Here is a 25,667-nt window from a genome sequence, read left to right on the forward strand (position 1 = left end):
AACACTCGAAGGAAAATAGGTCTCCAAGCTGGTTTTGCTTTAGGGTATCCAAAATTGTTTTTATGTCATCAACCCCTAGAGTATCTTCACCAAATATTTCCATGTTTAAATGGGCTTTATTGTCCCAGTTCAACAATTGGAAAAGAGTTATGAAACAGTGTGCTTGTTTCATACGATATTGTTTTATTTCCAGAAGTTTTCATCTGTTGCACAGGGTTTTAATGTCTCTTTTATTTCCAAATAATAGGAATATTTGGAATAGGAGTATTCTAAATAATAGGAATATTTGGAAATAAATGTCTTAAAATTTAAGTTGAATCTGGAAGGACATAAATAAATTTTAGTTGTCTAATAGACACAAAGAGCTCAAGTTGTCTTGTTCATACTTCTGGCTGCATCTGCATGTATGTGTGTGTACATATGTATTTATTATATGTGTATAACATATATATAAAATTATTGAACATGTTGAACAATCACAACTTGGAATTACATTCACCTTTTAAAATATTTTCTTTTAAAACCTGTTCATCTATGGGTGATTTACAATTATATGAATTGCCAAATGTGGATTATATTTCTAGTTTAAAACCTCCTTTCTCCTCAGGCTGTGTTTAGCTATTTCTCCATGAGTGATACCTTTCATGGAGCTATCTAAGTGGGAAAATATTAACTATGGGTTTTGCTAGTTACTATTGTAAGATAATACTTTAAGATCCAACCAGTTTTTTCTTGATAGACAGTAACTGACACTTAGAAATATTTATCACTTATTTCCAAGAAATATTTATCACTTATTTCCAAAATAACTTGTTATTTTTATCTTCTATTTATTATTCCATTATTAATGTAAATCATCATCATAATAAGCAACTGTTTATATAACTTTGTAAAGATACAAAAGGATTATTCATGAGCTAACATCTCATGTGTTCAATGCCCATTCAGCTGTGGATCTCTGTTTGCACAGAACTGATAGTGCTTGGCTATATGCCCTTCCGATTTATTCATAGCTGGATGTGATTTACATGGAAGATAAAATAAGTTACAATGCTCCTATTTCTGATTCTTGGATCAGATCCCTAGCACCGGAACTAAGAGAGAGGGAAGATTATTGGATAAGGTCGGTGAATTTAGATATCCATTCCTTTCTCAGAGTCACAGATTATTAATATAATGGCTAGACTGAAAGACTTCTCTTCAAGGATCTGAGCTAATGTCATGCCAAGCTTTCAGGGGAAGGAGAGAATAATAACACTATAGCAATGCCTTTGATTTCTAAAGTGCTTTTCTTTGGAAGAGCTCAAAGTACAATTTCTGTTTCTCACCTTTAATGTCAGTGCATTCTCAGGGCTGAGAAATAGCCTTTTTAGTAAAAACTGAAAAATAGAAGCAATTATTAAATGATGAAAGGAAGCACAGTCTTCAAAGAGAGATCTTTGTTCCCAGAAGAACAAAAAGAAAATGAAAATAGGTCAAAAACAGATAATCATGAACGACTACGATTTTTAATACTCACTAATAGCTCAATGCTAAGCTTATTTCCCTTCAACCTTTGCTTATTCACTGGTCTACTTCTCCCTTCCTCTCCCCTCCTATCTTATGCAAAAGAATTTCCCCTTAATACCAACACTCTCACTCTCATTTCTGTTCTTCATTTTGTGAACCTTCATTTTTTCCATCACCTAATCTTTCCCAGAGATTTCATTTTCTCCTACACACCCATTGCCAATCATTACAGGAATGGGTCATTTTCCCGAACTTTGTTCCCCCTTGACCTCTCCATGATCTTTGATACCATGGAGCATCCCATCCATCCCTCAGTTGTTCCTTTCTTGACTTACATAGTGTGGAAGAACCAAACTTAGTTGTGTATGGATTAAAATCTATTACAGGCATGATATAAGCTGTACCCAAAGGGTCTTAAGCTTTTTTATCAACAGAAGAACCCATGATATCACACTGTTATCTATATTTATATGTATATCTATACCTATGACTCTGTAAGTCTGTGTTTATGTCTATATGTATTTCTACATCTACATCTAGAACTATATCTACGTGTAATTCTCTCTATATAATTAACATAAGGTTGGTGAGTTCAACTAGAGCTTAAATGAGCATATTTAATTTTCTAAAATAACCATATGTTATAGCTAAAGAAAAAAAAAGCAATTTTTTTAATGATTGAGCAACAAATAAAATGCATTTTGACTTCATTGAGTTGGTAGTAAACTTATAAAATTCACTACTAGAAAGGTTGGGCAGGAAACATAATTGAATTATAAGAAGGTAAAATAAGTATTATGAAATTATATTATATAAACTACATAAAAACTTGGAGAATTATGATGTTATAATTTGAAAAAGAAAAAACAATTAAAATTAAATGCATATCACAAATACAGTAATATAAAAATATGGAAGCTTGGGACAAAAGATAGAGGGATTTATAAAAATGAAAATAATTGTGGTTAAGATTTTTTTTTCAAATTTTTAAATTGGATTTTTTTAATTAGTTACCTATTTTATACGTATTAGTGTATATATGTCAATCCCAATCTCCCAATTTATACCCCACCCAAAAAAAGCAATTTCTTAAAACAAGTATCATTTTATGTATGAAATACATTAGTCTTGCAATAAGAGGGTTAAGATCTGGGAGATCAAACAAAATTTTGGAGTTAAAAGTCAAATACCTTTGAAAGCCTCTTGCTCCCTTTTTGATAAAACAAGATTAAAGAGAGAAGCTGTAATTCATGATAGTAAGACATAGCAGATAAAGTTCTGAGCTTAAATAAAACTTTTTCTAGCTGATTTCATGCTCCTTGGTCATTGGATGTAAGTGTTCTCTGATCGTCTCTTCCTTCTCTTATTGAGAAGGGAAACCATCAATATAGTGTTTTGAATGACCAACCTGTGTCAACAAGATTATTTCCTCTGAAATCTTCTTTTCAAATGCCATCAGAACCTGTCATTTCTTTTCGTTTTAATCGGGACTGAATCAATCTTTTAGCGTTATAATTTTTGTTCCTCATTACATTGATCTGTCTCTCCTACCTATATGATCAAACCCCTGCTTCACTGTTCCCCCCCCCTTCCATGTTCAAATCCCTTTCATCTTAAAAAATAGCCTCTAAAAATTAATAGCCTAATCTTATAAATCTGTTTAGCTGGCACCCTGTCTCTCCATCACAGCCAAATTTCTCAGAAGAGTTGATGACACTGGCCACCTTCATCTTCTGGTTCCTACCATTAGCTCATGGAAACAACTCTCCTCAAGGTCACTAATGACCTTGCTGATACATTCTTGTTGACATATCCATCCCTATGACTAACTGACCTTTCAAAAGGTGCCACTGGCTATTCATGCCTTTAAAAATCTTGTCTCTCATTGTCTTTTGAAACCATCCTCCTCCCACCAACCCCAACACACTCTTGGGTTTTTTGTTGTTTGTTGTTGTTGTTTACAGGCATACCTTGTTTAATTTCACTTTGCTTTATGGTGCTTTACAGATACTGTTTTTTACAAATTGAAGTTTTGTGGGGACCCTGTGCATTAGTGCCATTTTTCCAAAAGCATTTGCTCACTTCATGTCTCTGTGTCACATTTTGATAATTCTCACAATATTTCAAACTTTTTTGTTATTGTATTTATCATGGTGATCCATGATCAATGATCTTTGATGTTGCTGTTACAAAAAGATTGTGACATGCTGAAGGCTCAGATGATAGCTAGCATTTTTTAGCAATACAGTATTTTTAATTAAGGTGTGTACATCATTTTTTTAGACATAATGCTATTGCACACTTAATAGACTACAGTGTAGTATAAACATACCTTTGACATGTGTTGGGAAATCAAAAAACTAGTTGTGACTTGCTTTATTGCGATATTCACTTTATTGAAGTGATCTGGAATTGAACCCACAATATCTCTGAGGTGTGCCTACATTTCTCTAGCCATTTTATCTCAGCTGCCTTTGCTACTTCACCATCCTCTACCAAGCCCTTAAATGTTGATGTTCCTAAAGACTTAATATCCCTCTTCTCTTCTTGTTCAGTGTCTGCCTTTTGACAAGTCATCCATGCCCATGGCTTCAGTGGCCACTTGTATGCTCCTGACTCCTTTGTTTATATCCACTCCACACCTTGTCTCTGAGTTACCTTTGGTTAGTCAACTGCCTACTTGACACCTTCACTTAAATATCCCAAAAGTATTGCAGACTCAACAGGTTCAAAACGAAATTCATAATTCTCTTCACTAACCTTGTCCTCTATCTCAATAACACTATCCTCTAGTCAATTGATGTCCTTGAAATCTTGAAGTCTTTTTTATACCTTTCTTCCCTTAACCACCAGTATCCAATCCATCAGCAAATCCTGTCAATTTACCTCCCAAATGCCTCTTGAATTACATACCTCTCTCCATTTATATCATCATATCTCCCCTGAACTACAACAATAGCTACCTAAATATTCTCCCTTTATTCACCCTGATATCCATTCCCCTAATCTCTTGCCTACACAGTTGCCAGACTGATATTTTTAGAAGGATAATTGGAACATATCACCCTCCTAAATAAAAATACAACTCTTCATTGTTCTTAGAATAAAGACCCAATCCTTAGCATTAACTGCCTGTCCTTACTTCCCTTCCATCCCTCGTCATTCCCCCTTGCCCTCTGTTCCAGTCACTTAATCTGTGTTAAATGTGCTATACTCCCACCTTCTACAGACCCTTAGCATATAAGGTTTCCTCTGCCCGTTGTGCCGTCTTCTCCCCCATCCAGGGCACTGTGTCCTTGGGCCCATGTTTTGATCTGAACTCTCTTCAAAGTGGCACTTCTGACTGTTCTCTGTTCTGTTCTCTCTTCTCCACATTAACTCAGACATTGAGGATGGCAGCTTCTTTTCCTTGATTTGTCCAAATACTATTTGCATTAACGTTTAAATAAAGATATGGGATGATGGGAGTAGCAATACATTGTAAAAGCCCAGACCAAACGATGTAAAACGTAGTTTTAGAAATTCCTGTTTGTAAGTTCTTTGGCCACTCCTGTAATTGACCATTTCTCATTGGTTGACACTTTTCTACAAGCCTGACCCTGTTGCTATTTTGCTCAGCAGCCCCCCTTCTTCTTTCTTCCATCTCTCTTTTTCTCTTTTTCACCTTCCTTTCTTCTTCTTTCCCCTCTAACCCCCACCCCCTAAATTCTTATTAATTACTTATGCCTGGTAGTTTAGTTGTCTTTTGCTGTCCCAGGCTATCCTCAGAGAATCTCATCCTCACAACCATACACAATGACATATCCACTCTTTGGGAGGTATTATATGCTACCTTTTAAAATAAAATTATTTTCTTGTGTCAAAACAAAATAAACATTCAATCATCCACACTTAAAACACCAAAACTGTCTCGCTTACTCCCCTTATTCAATAGTCATTGTAGTGAATTCCAGGAACTTCACGGTGCTGATCAAAGAAAAAGATATGACCACTTGGGGGTGGGCAGTAGCAAACTAAGTGCTTTGACAGGTTTGCACGGAGAGGGAGTCATTCCCAGCATGAAACCTTCCAAAGATAACAGCACAGGGGCCGTAACCCAAAAGGGGAGGAGGGCAAGGGAACTCCTGAGAGAGAGAAGGATCACAGAGGGAGCCTACATGTCTAGGTGTCAACGCTCAGCAGCCTGGTAGGCAGTTCCTGAGTCAGAGAACTCTGAAGGCAGCAGCGGCTTGGAGGATTTTATAGCTCCAAAAGTTGATAACATGGATGCACAGGTAACCATAACACAAGATCAGCTATGTGATCATGAGAAAAGCATCAACATTTTCTGGGAGCTCTGATGTGGTAGGGAGAGCTTCTAATAGAGGATTCAGGGGAAAGGTTCTGAAAAAGGTGTGGGGTTTGGGGGAAGCAGAGGAGTTACACAATGCCAGGTTTTCAAGCCCAGGGTGATTTTAAGCATAATGATGCCACCAACCGAGGTAGGAAGAAATGGGAGCAGAGTTGGGAGCACACAATTGGTTGTAAGAAGCTGAATGAATGTGCATTGGTTTGAGCAAGTGGTCTGGGATACTAAAAGGGTGTATTTGTGGAGGTTAATTTCCAAGCAGTGAAAAACGGGAGAGGTGTTCAGGTGAGAGGTTGGTGCCTGAGATCCAGATTTGGGAATGATTCCAAAGATTTTAAATGTAGTACATTCAAAGAGAGGTTACCTATGGAGAAAATACTAAATGAGAAGAAAATGAAAGTTGAAGCATGATGTTTCTACACATCCAATGGTAGAGGAGAAACTGGAAAATAACTAGTGCAATTACGTGGTTAAGGTGAGGTGTGATGAGAGGTAGGCAGGGTGAAGGTAGAGGAGGTGGGCGCATTCTACCATCCAAAACCAGCCCATCCTTCAGAGTCTGGTCTGAATCTTAATTCCTCCACACAGCTTTCTCAGGCCAAAAGGTTGTTTTTAATCCTTTGAACTCAGAATGTTAGTTTATTGTCTGCAACCCTCACTTGGCAATTAATTGTGCATTACCTTGAAACATTACTTTTTGGGCGCATACTCATCAACTAGATGGCCTCATCTTATAACCCTTTGACTCATCAATAAATTTACCCATAGTAATTTATCAATAAGTACATATTGATTGATTAATTTTAATACATCTTAATAGGTTCTTTTAAAAAAATCTATTTATTTATTTTTGGCTGTGTTGGTCTTCGTTGCTGCACGCATGCTTTCTCTAGTAGCAGTGAGCGGGGGCTACTCTTCGTTGAGGTGAGCGGGGGCTACTCTTCGTTGCGGTTTGCCGGCTTCTCATTGCAGTGGCTACTCTTGTTGCAGAGCACGGACTCTAGGTGCATGGCCTCCAGCAGTTGTGTTGCACGGGCTTAGTTGTTCTGTGGCATGTGGGATCTTCCCGGACCAGGGCTCAAACCCGTGTCCCCTGCATTGGCAGGCGGATTCTTAACCACTGCACCACCAGGGAAGCCCAATACATCTTAGTATTTACAAGATAAGGAGTTTCCCTCGACCCGTTATTGTCTTTTTGTCATTAGGCTTTATTCTCTGTGTTTAAGATATAATGACTGTTTAAACATCCCTCTTTCTCTCTCTTTCCAAAACATTTGTTGAGCCCTGACTATGTGCTAGCAAAGGACTTTGCTAGAGGCCAATACAAATACAAAATACAAAAATGAGTAGGATCCAGTCCCTATTTCAAGAAACTCAGAGTCTGTCAGGGAGTCATTTTGAGAGAGGAGTGCCACCCATGAAGGCAGGCCCTGACTGAGAGCGGGTCCTGGGGGGTGATAAACACTGAGGTTGACGTAGCCACAGAATATGGAGCATGGAGAGGGAGGCAATAGAGGATGTGTTTGGGGTACAGTGGGGTCAAAAGAGGACATGCCTGAGGTAAACCTTAAAGAATGAAATAAGAGTAAGCCAGGTGCAGAGGCGAGGTGGGGATGGAGCCACTCCGAGCAGAAAGGAGAGGAGCGGCAAAGGTTCTAACGCCAGAGAGCACGGGCTCTGAGCGTGTGTGCACATGCGAGCTCACACGTGCTTGCGTCTACTCGTGTGTGTAGAACTATGGGATTCCTGTCTAAGAGGCATTCTCTGCACTCATCCATGATCAGTTATGTTTAGTGATAGCAGTAAATCCAGTAATTACAAATTCAATGCCATGTAGAAAAATGCCTTTTTGTGTAAGACATTATGGGTAGATATTTGTAATTTGTGATAAGCTTAGGTACCTTTTCAGAAGATTGCTTCTATTTTAAGAGTTAATGCTTTGCTTTTATGTAATTTGAGCTCTGTGTACTAAAGATTCTGAAATATGTATAAAAGAAAATATACATGTCATCAGTACAGAAATTTAGAAGGTCAGAGCCAGTGAAAGTTTTTCCTTTCCCACTTTTTTCATTTTAAGATTTATCAGAAAGCCTGACACAAAGCAGTTTGTCAGCAAGCACTAGAGTGTGTCTTAATTTTTCAAGTTCTTAAACTTTTTCTCATCTTTGAGTCTTTCAAAAGAGTGATAACATTTGCCAGGGCTTGAGCCCATGGCGTGGATGATAGGTGCCATTCATGAGAGATGCTCAGTCAAATCACAATAAAACATAGGCACAGCATTTCTAGGAAGGTGATATTGAAGTTGCTTCTGATTTCAGAACCCACCTTTCCATATCGGTATTCAGTTCATGGTAAATTCAAGTGCTTCTGATTCTGTATTTAGGTGACATAGAGATGCAGTGCTTAAATGGCATACGAAGCTCATTTAAGAAACTCACTGAAACCCAGTTTAGGTAGTTGTTTAACAGACAATATGAATGTTTATGATGTTACCCATTCTAATGATTCAGGAGCAACAGTGAAGCCATCACCACCACCAAAAAACCAATGTGTTTTTTTCTGTAGTCATTTCCAAAGACAGAAAAGAAACTATATAATATGTGATAAAATTAAAATACTGGAAACACACATAGGAAATTATCATATTGTTAAATGCTTGCTACATACTTTCATAATTTCTCATCCATATTTGTTTCAACCTCTTCTCTTTCAGTGGTTTTCACTTCCACTTAGCTGATTGGTAGATTTGAAGGAGGAAAAAAAATCCTGATTGAGAAGTGGGTTGCTATGGCAACCTTGCACTACAATTATATTTTTCTGTCTGTAGCTATAAACGGTAAAATGTAGCTTTTCTAATTATGCTGCAACATTTTTAACTCTATTGGTACCAAACCTTCTACAAAGTTTGCTGTCACCCTAAATTAAATCATACTATGTTAAATTAAATCATACTATATATTTATTTCTATCTCAACAAAACCTATCTAAACAAAAACCTTCTTGTATTAACTAGAATCTGTCATGTAAAAATTAGGAGTCTAGTACTCTCAGTAAAATGTCAAAGTATAGTGATTTAAAAATCTTATCTGAATCCCTAGAATACACATTATATACATTCAGAGTAATTAGAACATTAACCTGAGTCAAGGTTTATTATTTTTGAAAAGTCTTGTTTGAATAGAATGAGGAGAAAGCTAATTCAGAATGTGCTGCTATGAATTCTGCAATACTTGAAAATTTCTGTCCCTCTGTGTCTATTGGCAGCTAAAGTTTATTTGAGCTCTTATAGATCCAACCTAAATTATACTAATTTACATTTTATTAACCACAACTGAATCTACACACATTTAGAAAGTGCAGTATATGAATGTTCAAGGTACTTAATCCACAGCAAGTCCTCAGGGCTCTGTGGAACTGAGGATTCCTTGCAATCACTCTGCCTTCCCATGGTCATGCAGTGGTTTACCAGCCACAGATCTGGACCAGTCTCATTCTTTTGTAAATGAAGAAACAGATTCTTCAGAGAGGATCAAATCAAAGTTAGTGGCAAAACTAGTCTAAAACCTAGGTCTCTGGAATTTTAGTCCACTGAATGCTCCATTGTTGTGGTGTGGCTCATTGAAATGGTCCTTGGCCACTGAAAGTAAGACATTGTTACAGCAATCATTCTTTTGAGCAAAGAATCTAAAGATTCTTTTGAATCTTTAGAATGCCTTGCATCTGTAAGCTCTTTGAGACCATGGACCACACCACACCTTTTCTGGTCTTTGAATGCCCAACTTTGCCTCATACGTTGTTATGTGTCCTAACATTATAACTAGGGCAGTTGTGGAATAAGTGCTTTTTGAACTGATGCTGTCTAGGACAAGGAAATAATGCAGGACAACCTATTGTTCTTAGATTTTCACTGGTCATACCTGGAAGAGTATTGGTTTGATACAGTGTGACAGAGGAAGAAGCATGGGATTTGTCATGAGAAAGGCTAGATTAAAACCTTGGCTGAGTCACTAGCAGTGTGATCCAGGGCAAATTACTCACCTTGTTTTAAGACTCAGTGAAAAAAAAACAAAAAACATATACACTCCACAGGATAGATGTGTGCATTGAATAAAATAAAGTATGTGAGAACTTGGCCAAGTTGGCATGTTACTCAAAAAATATAATTTCCCTCTCCTTTGCCATTGTTGGAATAAAAATTCTATTTATGGGACACAAAAGCTAAGCATGATGGAAAGTGAAAAGAAAACTCACCATCAACTCTTAGAGTCAATTATTCTTTCAACCTTGACCTGTGCTGAGTAATAGAAATGTTCTTCTCAAAGTCAATCTGGAACAGAAGTAACAGAGCCAAGCATGCTTTCCAAAAAAGCCGTAATGCAAAAAGTGATCTTTGCAGCAGCGTATTAAAATGAGGAAATATAAACAAGTTGACAGTGTTATTTCTATTAGCTCTGGCCTTTGGGCTACAATCTGCAAGTTTTCACATGTTGCTAGGGAAAGCTGCCTTTTGATTCCTGAAAATTATTCTTTACAATTATAGCCACCAGTGTGGTGTCCTTGACCCTGCAAATGTCTTATGGGGTTGAGGGAAAGACAGAGGGGAGAACCAGGGTCGACTCATCCAAGCTTAAACAGTGTGTCTCAAAGTGGTGTTCAAACAGGATCATTCCACATGAATGTCTCTCGTTTTTGTCTCTTCAAAACATTCCGGGCCACAGCTTCCTGCCTCGCTCTCACATTCTAATGCCCCTGCTTGGCATGGCCTCGAGCTCCTGGCACGGCATGAATGACTCCTCTCATTGTCCCCAGGGCCGGGGTTCTGTCATCTGTGGCTGTCACTGCAGAGATGCAAATGAAAGCTCCTTTGAGGTGGATTGCCCTCAGTGTGGACTTGCCCTGGCCCAGGCCAACAGGCGTGTAAATGCATCGCCCTCAGAAATAAATACGCTCCTCTGCTTTTCCTCGCCTTCACAACTGCACGCCTAGCTTTTCTTTCCCCAAGCCATCTCTTTCCTGTGCACCCAGATCTTCTCTACTCATCTTTGACTCTCAGACACAGTCAATATTTATCCACCTCTTTGAGGGCTTAGCCACTTTGCATGGAAGAAATTTAGCTTTTTATCAATGTGATTCTGGCATAAGCAAAGTTGGGCACCATCCCTTGTCTCCTTTTTTGTAATCCTCCCTTCCTTCTTGTTACTGCTCTCCTGCCTGTTTTCAGATATCCAGTGCCTTGTCATTAATAGATGGGACTGACCACCTTCTTACCCTTTCCTCTATCCCTGGAAGAGAAGCATATAATCAGCTAATCGACACAGATACATGAAACACACATTATCACTTGAGTGACATTAAATTATTCCCGATGCAGGGATATGTTTTGAGAAGGGAAGATGATGGTAATCAATATAAATAAAATAATATCTAATTGTAAAATCTAGCATTAGGTTAGAATGGGGCAACTATTATCCTGTAAATTATTTTTTTCCAGGCATATCATGTTACTCAATAACTCATCTGAGCGCCCAGCACCTACTAGGTATTAGGTAGTGGAATCAACAATGGACTTCTGTGGGACAGCTAAACTTGAACAGATTTTTAAAGTTTTAGGCCACTCTTCAGTACCCATTTTCCTCCTTACCAAATAGAATTTCAGCCAATCCCTCCACCTTTCAACACATCTTTCTTGGGCACCAACATCATATATAATCCTAGTACTTGGGATACAACTATCTTTTTAGGGCTTTCAGTCCAGGCAGGGTGGAAACAAAAAAAATCTGTGTAATTCAGAACAGCATGGTATGAGTTGTGAAGAAGGTGTGCTATGGGAAGACGTAGAAATGTATTGACCACAGCGTTGGGTACCACTACAGACAGTAATCCCCAAGATAGAGTCTGAAGGGTAAGGCGAGTATCCAGGTGAAAGGGAGGAGGTATGCTCGAGAGAAGAAAGAATGTGCTGTTGTGGTGAGATGGGTTTAGGAAGTGCAAGTGGTTTGGCCCAGCTACAGCGCTGGGTTTGTATGGGACGAGCACAACAGCCACAGCACTTAAACTGAGCCAGGAGGTGCTCTAATGCTTTGCATGCCCTCCTGCTGGCTTCAAAGCCACCATCAACACAAGAACCAGAAGACCCACCAGGCTCTGTGTCTGCTTCGCCACTGCCCATCACCCAGGAACTCACTACCACACTGCCAGAAAGCTTCAGGACTAATTCCTTCATGTCCCCCATCCCTGTGGCCATGGATCCCCATGGGAACTCCAATCAGATCATTTCTTGTCACCTGGACCATCCCCACAGAGCTCTGTGCATCGCTGAACATGACCCAACCTAACAGCATCCCAACCCCTCAAACCTGTTCACTGAACCTTCCTGGATACATCATTCAGTATCATCAAAACTTGCTCCTCTTCAGGCTCGTCTCTCAGTGAGGGCTGCTTTTCTTCTAATCCCATGTATCACAGGGTCTGGAGGAAGAGGTGGGATCCTGTTTGCTCCATATTGCTAGTTCCTATCAAGTTTAACTCCCTCCTCCCTAAAACTCCTCATCCTCTTTGAAGCCACGCCATCATGAGCTTCTCTTCCTCACTGGAGTCATCCGAAGGTCTCTGAGCCACTCACCCTCACTCCGTGGAGACTTTGGCACTGGATTCATCGTCTCCCACAAACACCCCTCCTGTCATAATGCCTGCTGATTCCCAAATCCATATAGTGGATCCTTCCCCATCCTGGCCTTTCACTCTCTTGATCTTCTCTCCAATGATCTTGTCCATTGTCCTACCCCAGCCCCCGGTAGATCTTGCCCTTGTAAGTAACCACACACACTACAAAACTTCAATTTCAAAGCTTTCCCTTTCTGGCTTCCATTTTCTATCTACTCACGCTTTATCTACTCTATCCAGCTCAGTCCCGCTAGTCCTCTGATTCCAGTTCTCCAGCCCCACCACAACCACCAATCCATTGATTCTACCATCTTTCAACAGCTCCTCTCCCCTCATATCCTCAGTTCCCTCCATGTCCGTCTCAGATCCCACGTTCCCTCGCTGTAATCACTTCCTTGCATACCCCTTCCCTTGTCATCATTCTTTGTTCCACTTTCTTGGCTGAATTAGAAACTTCGTTAAATCCAACTCTCTGTTTAGTCCATTCCTGCTCCCAAAGCAGCTGAACATGGCAAAAGAAAATTATTTTTATTTTAGTTATTTTAATTCCATGAGCCTTAACCTCAACTAAGCCATTGGTGTTGCCCAAAGAGTCCTTGAAAGGCAGCACTGCTGGGGGAGGGCTTATGGAGCCAGACTTCCTGGTTTGGATTTCTCACTCTGCCCCTTAACAGCTGTATCATCATGGGTTATTTATTTTCACTTTCTGTGCCTCAATCTTTTCCTCTGTAAAATAGAAAGAAGCAGAATACTTATCTCTGGGATTGAAGTGAGGATCAAATGAGTGAGCTCTCTGTGCTTCCATCCAAGACCAACCTCCCCCTCCTTGTGCCCTAGGTCTCCTGGTTTCCCAAGTCTAGCAATTTTCTGCTTACTCTCCTGCACCATCAAATTTACTGTCTTAACTGTATCATTCCCATCAACATATCTACATACTCTAGTAACCTTCCTTGACCTATCAACCTTCAGGTAGCTTCCCATTTTTCTCTTCCCTCTTCACTGCAAAATGCCTCAAAAGAAGTACCTACATCAATGCCTCTGCCTCCCATTTTGCCTTACATCCACTCCTAGAAGGTTTTTTCACCACTGCTCCATCAAAACTGCTCTTATCAGGGTTAACAATGACCACCGTATTGCCAACACCATGGTAACTCCCCACTCTTGTTTTATTTGCTCGGTCCGTAGCATTTGGCATGGCCAAATGCAACTTGACAGATCAAATGCTTCTTGAAACACTTGTCTCACTTGACTTCCCGGAACCACACCCTCATATTTCTCTTCTTTTCTCCTTGACTACTTCTTCTCAGACTCTTTTACTGTTTCCTTCTCATATTCTTGATGTCTGGACATTGCAAGGATCAGGGGTCCGTGCTTGGCCCTCTTTCATCTCTACCTGCACTGACTTCCTTGGTGATCTCATCCAGTTTCAAGGGTTAGATGCCATCTCGAACCTGATGATGCCCATATTTATATGCTCTTCCTCCGATATCCTCATGGCTCATTTTATCACTTCCTTCAGGTCTTGGCTCAAATTTCACATCACAGACAGGTGTTCCCACACCATCACTCTATATTCTCTTACTCTGTTTTATTTTCTTCTTAGTACTCTTCTTCATCTGTCATATATTTATTTGTGTATTGAAAGCCTTTTGAGAACAGGGGAATTACCCACTTTGTAGAGTGCCATGTGCATAGAAAGCTACCAATAAATGTGTTAGATAAAATCATGATTTCATTCAGGCCTGACAACACCCCAACAATCCTATTGGAAGAGTTATTACAAATGAAGAAATGGAATCAGTTTAGGCCATTGTCACACAGCTGGCAATTCAGGCAGCCTGACCCCAGAGCCTACCTGCTCCCTAAGGTGCTGCAGAAGCCAGAGGGGTACAGAGAGTCTAGATCACAGGGATACTTTCATGGAGTTTATCTTGAGGATAATGGGGAACCACTGAGGTGGGAGTTTCAGGGTGGGGGGGTGACATGCCCTAGATAAAGTTCTGACTGCATCCCATATATGCCCATAATTGCCTGCTCTAGTTCCTGGGTGATCAAATCATGCCGGCTCAGAGGCTGCCTTGGCACTTTGTTGGAAAGTTTAGGCTGACAGTGTGTGTAAGCTTTGCCAGCATCAAACTGGCCTGTGCTGACAATATTTAAGTCAGATTTAGTTAAGAGCTTCAAATCAACTTCACCTTGAGGTCTGTGCAATTAAAAACCTTTCTTGCTGTTTCCGTAGCAGCTCGATAGTTGGCATAATTCCTAAAGAAGCTTATATGTTAATGCCCAAGAACCATTTACTATGCTGTGCACTGCTGACCCAAAATGTCACAACTTGAGTGGGACAGTCTAGTAAAATATTAAGCTGTTTAAAGAACACATTATGTTTCAAACTATAGTTGGGGAGGACAGGGTTTCCAAAAATCTGATTAAATGAACTTTTAAAATACCTGTAATTTGACTTATTTAAAGTTTAGAGCTCCAAAGATCCTGGCCTTTCAGGTAGCTCATGCACAAGGGTTGTAAGATGCATGAGCTATTTCCATATAGACAATAAATGCATTTGGTGAATAGATGCTAAAATTTACGTGTTTCCATGGTGAAATGAACTGCTGTTTCTGTTCTAAAGGGAACCAACTGTTCACCCTCCAATACCTCCAAAGCCCAGTTCTCCTGTTTCATCTCCTAACCAGCTGAGGCGGGATAACAGGTAAGACCTAGCACTCCAGAATTTCTTGCAAAATGAAGTTCAAGGGAAATGAAAGCAAATGAATTGTGACTTGTTTTGTGCAAATCATGGGTATGTTTTGTGTGCATATTCACTGAAGAAGCACTTGGAAAGATTTTCTAATTCTATTTGCCCACACAAACGTGTATTTATGTTTGTCGTTGGATACTTATGGCCATTACTTGTCTTATGGAAGTACTTTCAATATAGAAACTAAACAGTAGTCATGTCCAGGAAGTGGGTAGTTCTTTAGTTTTATTTTAATTGAGACATTTGTAATTTATTTCAAAACTATCACAAAATTTGAAAAAATGTTCTAATTAACTTGTCTCCGAACCAAGAAAAAAAGACAGACTTGCTTTTCTACTTTGAATCTCCAGTGCTCTATAATTAATACTTAAAAACAAATTCAGAGATCTGAACATCTTCCCATGTGTTCCTGTTAAACAGTTTAATCATATCGTATCGAACTGTTTTTCAAGACCTACATGGCACATTTCCATTATTATTGAGAGATTTAAAAAATGGTATCTCAATGAAGACTGAATACATTAGATTTGCTTAATGGCCTGCCTTTGATTCTTTTGTATTTTTACTTTTTGATGGTGATTCTTTTGACAACATGTAAGACAATTTGAGAACTATTCTTTATTAAGGGGGTAACTTCAGCCAGAAAATGCTGATTGGGTGGCAGGGCTGTGTAGCTTTAGGCATTCAACCTAAGAGTTAAAAACCCAGGTCTGAATTTCTATTCAGTGAAATTTCACAGTACCTTTGAAATTTTGTCCTTGGGAGAAGATACTTTTTTTTAATGTTAAGAGAATACTTCTTCATTGAATTAATTAAAATATAGGCCAGATTTATAATTTTTAATTTGTGCAACGGTTATAATTATACTCTTAAAAATAACTTCTCAGGCTTTCTATCTTACATTATTTTTCCTTTTACTCTGATAGTACTGAATAATTAAATCTTAATTTGAATAAGATTTTTTAGGGGGCTAAAAAAAGTTGGTGTTAGTACCACCTAAATTCTAAACTAAAACTCGGGACTCTAGAGCAGTGACCTTGTACAGATTCAAAAGAAGCTAGATTCCATGGGAACTGGTCTAATCCATTTTTACTACTCTAATTTATTTCTTCCACAAATGATCTTAAATATAAAATGAGGACAACTTGCATGTTAAAACCCTGATTACTTTAATCACAGCAAGATGACTTTAATGAAAGAATATGAAAGGGAAGTGTTTCCTATGTAATTAACACATGTCCTCAGGAGTACAAAAAAATAGTTGAATATAATTTCTTGAGAACAAGCAAGAATGTATAAGTAGGCCAATCAGATACTTAGAAAAACAGCAGAGAAAAGTCTTATATCACAAATTGTAACAGAACCTAGTACTGTAAAATTTAATTCTAACAACTCAGTGTGGTCTTTCTCAATGTGGTGGGTGTACTGGAAATATGAAAGTCTTTACCATCTTATCTGAGAAAACATATTTCTTGATAGTATTCAAATGGGATAAGTCTTTGAGAAAAAAATCTCTCTGATACCTAACAAAAAATGATTCTTCTTCTTATTATTTTTTATTTTATTTATTTATTTTTGGCTGCGTTGGGTCTTCTTTGCAGTGCACAGGCTTCTCACTGAGGTGGCCTCTCCCGTTGCAGAGCACGGGCTCTAGGCACGTGGGCCTCAACAGTTGTGGCATGCGGGCTCAGCAGTTGTGGCTCACGGGCTCCAGGGCGCGGGCTTCAGTAGCTGTGGCGCACGGGCTCAGCTGCTCCGCGGCATGTGGGATCTTCCCGGACCAGGGCTGGAACCCGTGTCCCCTGCATTGGCAGGCGGACTCTTAACCACTGAGCCACCAGGGAAGCCCTGATTCTTATTATTTTTAAATATTGTATCATTATCTAATAGAGATAAGTGTAAAAATTCTTTATTGATGACTGGAAACTAAAATAAAATGAACATGAACATATTTAGAAGATTTTTATCTCCAGTAGTGGTATTGTTCAAACACACTTTCATCTCTTTGAATGTAAATGTTTTCTCATAAATTTAAATCTAACAGAGAAGTGTTTTCTTACCTAACAGACATTATCTTTAACTTGAAAAATATAGGCAGATATGTCCACCTAAACCAAGTGCATATACAGAAACCAGCAGATCTGCTGAAAGAAATATAAGGTATAGTGGTCTATATCTATATATCTATATCTGTGTAATTGTAGATATGATAAAGTATGCTTTGTTGGAACACAAACATACCTAAAATTAATAATAAAATAGACAAATCAGTTTTCCAGCTGACTTCAATAGTGGGTAATAAATGTTTTTATATGTACCTACAGAATTTTATTACTTTTATTTCTATTCTAAGCATTACATTATGAGCAACCAAAATTGTCTGAACATGATAACAGAATAAGATTAAACCCCTTAAGACAGGAAAACCGCTGTTGTTGACGTGTAAGTGAATAGGTGGAAATATAGTTATTTGATTGAACATCTGCAAAAGCTTTGCCTAGAACTGGCTGTATGACAAGATCATATTCAGCTTCACCTGCACCATCAGAAAAAGGCTTACAAATTGCACTGATGCTTTTGAGCAAGGTTTCCCCCTGACAGTGCTGGTTTACGCCTGTTGTCTTGAACATCCCATCCAATTTAGTACTTGTTTTGGATATTTATTTATTTATTTGAAAAACACTATTTTTAAAATTAGTTTTTGAACAATGTTATTTTATAGATCTATCAATATGATAAACCAATTTTTTTATTATGGTTAAAAACCTAACATAATTTACCATCTTAACCATTATAATAAGCCAATTTTTTTAGACAATTTTTTTTGACTGAAACACATTTTCCAAAGTGCCAAACTTACATATTTTTATTTTCTTTATTATCTCCCTTGACTCTCAGGCATGCATCACACAGGTATCGTACCTTTGGGGAGAGTACCCTGTACTTAGTACCTTAAGGTACAGCTCTATCTCTATCTTTCCCAAACTATGTCCCATGTGCCACAAGATGTCAATGAACGTTTTGTGAAAGAAGCATTTAATGGCTTACATGTTTAGGAAACACAATGGAATAGAGCTCTCTATCATGAACTTCCCAGAACCTTCAGTGTGCTTATACATATTCCAAATCTCTAAAAGTCGGTTATGTTTCCCAAATTTACTTGTCTACAAAATTCTATCTTCGTGGAACCCTATTAACTTTCTAAGATATCATTTATGAAGCACAGGTCTTAATTACAGGTAAAGCTGTAAGGATTTCCCTAATTATTCCTTTTCATGACCTAGGGAGACCAGAGGGGATTCAAGCTCAGCTACAGTTTTAAATGTACTTTCTTTCCCTTTGGAAACATAAGAAGACAGATACTTTCACCTCATATAAGGGACTAATTGATCATCTGAATATGTTGCTTAATGCTCCTTGGTTGGTAGAAAAACTTCGGAACATGTTTCTGTGTTTACTTTTGCAGTTAATTGAATTTTTTTTCCATATCCTTTTTTTTTTTTAATATCCACCCTTTTTTTTTTAGATTCTTTTCCCATATAGGCCATTACAGAGTACTGAGTAGAGTTCACTGTGCTATACAGCAGGTTCTTATTAGTTATCTATTTTATATATAGTAATGTGTATATGTCAATACCAATCTCCCAATTTATCCATATCCTTTTAAGTATATAAATTGTGTACAACCAATATCAGTCTTTAGGAGAAACTGCAGTTATTTCAGTGAGCAGTAGATGGCAGAGCCAATGCCCAGGTGGAGTGACTGGTGTGTGTGTGTGTGTGTGTGTGTGTGTGTGTGTGTGTGTGTGTGAATGCCGTGAGCTGACATGACAGACTATTTTGTTATTCAGTTAAACTCAGTAACTCCTGATAACACTTGGAGTTTTGCTTTCTTCACTGAACACAGATCAGACATTTTAGCTCCTTCATTGACTTGAGTTTGTTTGTTTGAAGGGGTCAGGATCTTGAAAACATCGTCAAAGTGGCCACTTCATTTCAGAAAGCTGACAAGGGGTAAGAGCTCAAGAGCTTTTGAACTTGCATTTTTCTTCTCTTTTTGTTTCAAATGCTGTTTATCACATATAATTTCAAAGAAGAAAGACTCAGGCTCTCTAGATTAGCGTGGTAATTAGAAATGGGTGGTACTAACATTTATGGACACTCTTCATCCTCTGCTTTCTCTTCTGGTGAGTAGTGCTCATCCTGGTCACCATAGTTGTCCATGATGGTGACCTTATTCCAAACCCTGAGTCCTGTATTTATGTTGCTGACCCAGATCCTTATTTATCTGTCTCCCCAGCACCCCCATTTAGAATGTCCTAGGCTATTTTCACCTTCCTCCCCAAATGTGCTATTTCCTGCCTTCTCTCATTTAGGCAAGATCACCTTTCTGGAACCATTTTTTTTTTTTAACATCATTATTGGCGTATAATTACTTTACAATGGTGTGTTAGTTTCTGCTGTATAACAAAGTGAATCAGCTATATGTATACATATATCCCCATATCTCCTCCCTCTTGCATCATCCTCCCTCCCACCCTCCCTATCCCACCCCTCTAGGAGGTCACAAAGCACCGAGCTGATCTCCCTGTGCTATGCGGCTACTTCCAACTAGCTATCTATTTTACATTTGGTAGTATATGTATGTCCATGCCACTCTCTCACTTTGTCCCAGCTTACCCTTCCCCCGCCCCGTGTCCTCAAGTCCGTTCTCTATGTCTATGTCTCTATTACTGTTCTGCCCCTAGGTACTTCAGTACCTTTTTTTTTTTTAGATTCCATACATATGTGTTAGCACACAGTATTTGTTTTTCTCTTTCTGACTTACTTCACTCTGTATGACAGACTCTAGGTCCATCCACCTCACTACACATTTGTTTCTTTTTAAGGCTGAGTAATATTCCATTGTATATATGTGCCACATCTTCTTTATCCATTCATCAGTTCATGTACACTTAGGTTGTTTCCATGTCCTGACTATTGTAAATAGAGCTGCAATGAACATTATGATACATGACTCTTTTTGAATTATGGTTTTCTCAAGGTGTATGCCCAGTAGAGGGATTGCTGGATCATATGGTAGTTCTATATTTAGGTTTTTAAAGAACTTCCATACTGTTCTCCATAGTGGCTGTATCAATTTACATTCCCACCAATAGTGCAAGAGGGTTCCCTTTTCTCCACACCCTCTCCAGCATTTATTGTTTGTAAATTTTGTGATGATGGCCATTCTGAGATATCACAATGAGGTGACACCTCATTGTAGTATTGATTTGCATTTCTCTAATGATTAGTGATGTTGAGCATCCTTTCATGTGTTTGTTGGCGATCTGTATATCTTCTTTGGAGAAATGTTCATTCAGGTCTTCTGCCCATTTTTGGATTCTGTTGTTTGTTTTCTGATATTGAGCTGCATGAGCTGCTTGTATATTTTGGAGATTAATCCTCTGTCAGTTGCTTCATTTGCAAATATTTTCTCCCATTCTGAGGGTTGTATTTTCATCTTGTTTATGGTTTCCTTTGCTGTGCAAAAACTTTTAAGTTTAATTAAGTCCCATTTGTTTATTTTTGTTTTAATTTCCATTTCTCAAGGAGGTGGATCAAAAAGGATCTTGCTGTGTTTTATGTCATAGAGTGTTCCTCCTGTTTTCCTCTAAGAGTTCTATATTGTCTGGCCTTACATTTAGGTCTTTAATCCATTTTGAGTTTATTTTTGTGTACAGTGTTAGGGAGTGTTCTAATTTCATTCTTTTCATGTAGCTGTCCAGTTTTCCCAGCACCACTTATTAAAGAGGCTGCCTTTTCTCCATTGTGTATTCTTGCCTCCTTTATCAAAGATAAGGTGACCATATGTGCATGGGTTTATCTCTGGGCCTTCTATCCTGTTCCACTGATCTATATTTCTGTTTTTGTGCCAATACTATACTGTCTTCATTACTGTAGCTTTGTAGTATAGTCTGAAGTCAGGGAGCCTGATTCCTCCAGCTCTGTTTTTCTTTCTCAAGATTGCTTTGGCTATTTGGGGTCTTTTATGTTTCCATACACATTGTGAACTTTTTAGTTCTAGTTCTGTAAAAAATGCCATTGGTAGTTTGATAGGGATTGCATTGAATCTGTAGATTGCTTTGGGTAGTAGAGTCATTTTCACAACGTTGATTCTTCCAATCCAAGAACATGGTATATCTCTCCATCTGTTTGCATCATCTTTAATTTCTTTCATCAGAGTCTTATAGTTTTCTACATACAGGTCTTTGGTCTCCTTAGGTAGGTTTATTCCTAGGTATTTTATTCTTTTTGTTGCAATGGTGAATGAGAGTGTTTCCTTAATTTCTCTTTCAGATTTTTCATCATTAGTGTATAGGAATGAAAGAGATTTCTGTGCATTAATTTTGTATCCTGCTACTTGACCACATTGATTGATTAGCTCTAGTAGTTTTCTCGTAGCATCTTTAGGATTCTCTATGTATAGTACCATGTCATCAACAAACAGTGACAGTTTTACTTCCTCTTTTCCTGTTTGGATTCCTTCTATTTCTTTTTCTTCTCTGATTCCTGTGGCTAAAACTTCCAAAACAATGTTGAATAATAGTGGTGAGAGTGGGCAACCTTTCTTGTTCCTGATCTTACGGAAAATGCTTTCAGTTTTTCACCATTGAGAATGATGTTGGGTGTGGGTTTGTCATATATGGCCTTTATTATGTTGAGGTAAGTTCCCTCTATGCCTACCTTCTGGAGGATTTTTATCATAAATGGGAGTTGAATTTTGTCAAAAGCTTTTTCTGCATCTATTGAGATGATCATATGTTTTTTCTCCTTCAATTTGTTAATATGGATTATCACATTGATTGATTTGCATATGTTGAAGAATTCTTGCATTCCTTAAATAAACCCCACCTGATCATGGTGTATGATCCTTTTAATGTGCTGTTGGATTCTATTTGCTAGTCTTTTGTTGAGGATCTTTGCATCTATGCTCATCAGTGATATTGGCCTGTAGTTTTCTTTTTGTTTGTAACATCTTTGTCTGGTCTTGGTATCAGGGTGACAGTGTCCTCATAGAATGAGTTTGGGAGTGTTCCTCCCTCTGCTATATTTTGGAAGAGTTTGAGAAGGATAGGTGTTAGCTCTTCTCAAAGTGTTTGATAGAATTCGCCTGTGAAACCATCTGGTCCTAGGCTTTTTTTTGTTGTTGGAAGATTTTTAATTACAGTCTCAATTTCAGTGCTTGTGGTTGGTCTGTTTATATTTTCTATTTCTTCCTGGTTCAGTCTCGGAAAGTTGTGCTTTTCTAAGAATGTGTCCATTTCTTCCAGGTTGTGCATTTTATTGGCATATATTTGCTTGTAGTAATCTCTCATGATCTTTTGTATTTCTGCAGTGTCAGTTGTTACTTTTTCTTTTTCATTTCTAATTCTGTTGATTGAGTCTTCTCCCTTTTATTCTTGATGCATATGGCTGATGGTTTATCAATTTTGTTTATCTTCTCAAAGAACCAGCTTTTTAGTTTTATTGATCTTTGCTATCATTTTCTTCATTTCTTTTTCATTTATTTCTGATCTGATCTTTATGATTTCTTTCCTTCTGCTAACTTTGGATTTATTTTGTTCTTCTTTCTCTAATTGCTTTAGGTGTAAGTTTAGGTTATTTATTTGAAATGTTTCTTGTTTTTTGAGGTAGGATTGTATTGCTATAAACTTCCCTCATAGAACTGCTTTTGCTGCATCCCATACGTTTTGGGTTGTCATGTTTTCATTGTCATTTGTCTCTAGGTACTTTCTGATTTCCTCTTTGATTCCTTCAGTGATCTCTTGGTTATTTAGTAACGTATTGTTTAGCCTTCATGTGTTTGTGTTTTTTACTCTTTTTTCCCCCCTGTAACTGATTTCTAATCTCATAGCGTTTTGGTCAGAAAGGATACTTGATACGATTTCAGTTTTGTTAAATTTACCAAGGCTTGATTGTGACCCAAGATATGATCTATCCTGGAGAATGTTCCATGAGCACTTGAGAATAAAGAGTATTCTGTTGTTTTTGGATGCAATGTGCTATAAATATCAATTAAGTCCATCTTGTTTAATGTATCATTTAAAGCTTGTGTTTCCTTATTTATTTTCATTTTGGATGATCTGTCCATTGGTGAAAGTGGGGTGTTAAAGTCCCCTAATATTATTGCATTACTGGCAATTTCCCCTTTTATGGCTGTTAGTCTTTGCCTTATGTATTGAGGTGCTCCTATGTTGGGTGCATAAATATTTACAATTGTTATATTTTCTTCTTGGATTGATCCCTTCTTTGTCTCTTGTAATAGTATAGTCTATATTTCGAAGTTTTTTTTGTCTGATAAGAGAATTGCTACTCCAGCTTTCTTTTGATTTCCATTTGCATGGAATATCTTTTTCTATCCCCTCACTTTCAGTCTGTATGTGTCCCTACATCTGAAGTGGGTCTCTTGTAAACAGCATATATACAGGTCTTGTTTTTGCATCCATTCAGCCAGTCTATGTCTTTTGGTTGGAGCATTTATTCCATTTACCTTTAAGGCAATTATCGATATGTATGTTCCTATTACCATTTTCTTAATTGTTTTGGGTTTGTTATTTTAGGTGTTTTCCTTCTCTTGTGTTTCCTGCCTAGAGAAGTTCCTTTAGTATTTGTTGTAAAGCTGGTTTGGTGGTGCAGAATTCTCTTAGCTTTTGCTTGTCTATAAAGGTTTTAATTTCTCAGTCGAATCTGAATGAGATCCTTGGTGGGTAGAGTAATCTTGATTTTAGGTTTTTCCCTTTCATCACTTTAAATATGTCCTGCCACACCCTTCTGGCTTGCAGATTTTCTGCTGAAAGATCAGCTGTTTACCTTATGGGGATTCCCTTGTATAATATTTGTTGTTTTTCCCTTGCTGCTTTTAGTATTTGTTCTTTGTATTTAATTTTTGATAATTAGATTAACATGTGCCTTGGTGTGTTTCTCCTTGGATTTTTCCTGTATGGGACTCTCTGCTCTTCCTGGACTTACTGACTACTTCCTTTCCCATATTATGGAAGTTTTCAACTATAATCTCTTCAAATATTTTCTCAGTCCCTTTCTTTTTCTCTTCTTCTTCTGGGACCCCTATAATTCAAATGCCGGTGTGTTTAATGTTGTCCCAGAGGTCTCTGAGACTGTCCTCAATTCTTTTCATTCTTTTTTCTTTATTCTGCTCTGCAGTAGTTATTTCCACTATTTTATCTTCCAGGTCACTTATCCGTTCCTCTGCCCCGGTTATTCTGCTATTGATTCTTTCCAGAGAATTTTTAATTTCATCTATTGTGTTGTTCCTCATTGTTTGTTTGCTCTTTAGTTCTTCTAGGTCCTTGTTAAATGTTTCTTGCATTTTCTCCCTCTATTTCCAAGATTTTGGATCATGTTTACTATCATTACTCTGAATTCTTTTTCAGGTAGACTGCCTATTTCCTCTTCATTTGTTTGGTCTGTTGGGTTTTTACCTTGCTCCTTCATCTGTTGTGTATTTCTCTGTCTTCTCATTTTGCTTAACTTACTATGTTTGGGGTCTTCTTTATACAGGCTGCAGGTTCATAGTTCCCATTGTTTTTGGTGTCTGCCCTCAGTGGGTAAGGTTGGTTCAGTGGGTTGTGTAGGATTCCTGGTGCAGGGGACTTGTGCCTGTGTTCTGGTGGATGAGGCTGGATCTTGTCTTTCTGGTGGGCAGGAACGTGTCCGGTGGTGTGTTTTGGGGTGTCTGTGAACTTAGTATGATTTTAGGCAGGCTCTCTGCTAACGGGTGGGGTTATTTTCCTGTCTTGCTAGTTGTTTGGCATGGGGCATCCAGCACTGGTTGTTGAGTGGAGCTGGGTCTTAGCATTGAGATGGAGGTCTCTGGGAGAGCTCTCCCTGATTGATATTACGTGGGGCCAGGAGGTCTCTGGTGGACCAATGTCCTGAACTCGGCTCTCCCACCTCAGAGGCTCAGGCCTGACACCCGGCCGGAGCATCAAGACCCTGTCAGCCACACAGCTCAGAAGAAAAGGGAGGAAAAAAAAAGAAAGAAAATAATTAAAATTTTAAAAAAATTAATTATTAAAGTAAAAAAATTAAAAGTAATAAAAAAAGAAAAGAAATGAGCAACCAAACCAATAAACAATTCCATCAATGATAACGAGCACTAAAAACTATATTAAGAAAAAAAAAGGACAGATAGAACCCTAGGACAAATGGTAAAAGAAAACCTATACAGAGAAAATCACACAAAGAAGCATACATATACACACTCACAAAAAGAGAAAAAGGAAAAAAATATATATTATATATATAAAATAAAGGAAGAGAGCAACCAAATCAATAAACAAATCTACCAATTATAGTAAGCATAAAAACAGAAAAAAATTAGATGAA

At 38.1% G+C, this 25,667-nt stretch overlaps 1 protein-coding gene across 16 annotated transcripts in view; it reads left to right on the forward strand.

Annotated features, from left to right (window-relative positions):
• SCEL (sciellin) overlaps window positions 1-25,667 on the forward strand; it is a 334,162-nt gene that overhangs the window by 245,565 nt on the left and 62,930 nt on the right. For 15 of the 16 annotated variants that reach the window (XM_079903383.1, XM_079903386.1, XM_079903385.1 and 12 more), the window contains 3 exons: window positions 15,150-15,230; window positions 17,373-17,438; window positions 19,233-19,292. In XM_079903383.1, the coding sequence (XP_079759509.1) occupies window positions 15,150-15,230; window positions 17,373-17,438; window positions 19,233-19,292 (207 nt within the window). The remainder of the gene's footprint in view (window positions 1-15,149; window positions 15,231-17,372; window positions 17,439-19,232; window positions 19,293-25,667) is intronic. The other variant, XM_079903394.1, reaches the window with a different exon arrangement.

This window comes from Stenella coeruleoalba (assembly GCF_951394435.1).
Source record: "Stenella coeruleoalba genome assembly, chromosome: 18".
In the NCBI taxonomy this organism is placed as follows: domain Eukaryota; kingdom Metazoa; phylum Chordata; class Mammalia; order Artiodactyla; family Delphinidae; genus Stenella; species Stenella coeruleoalba.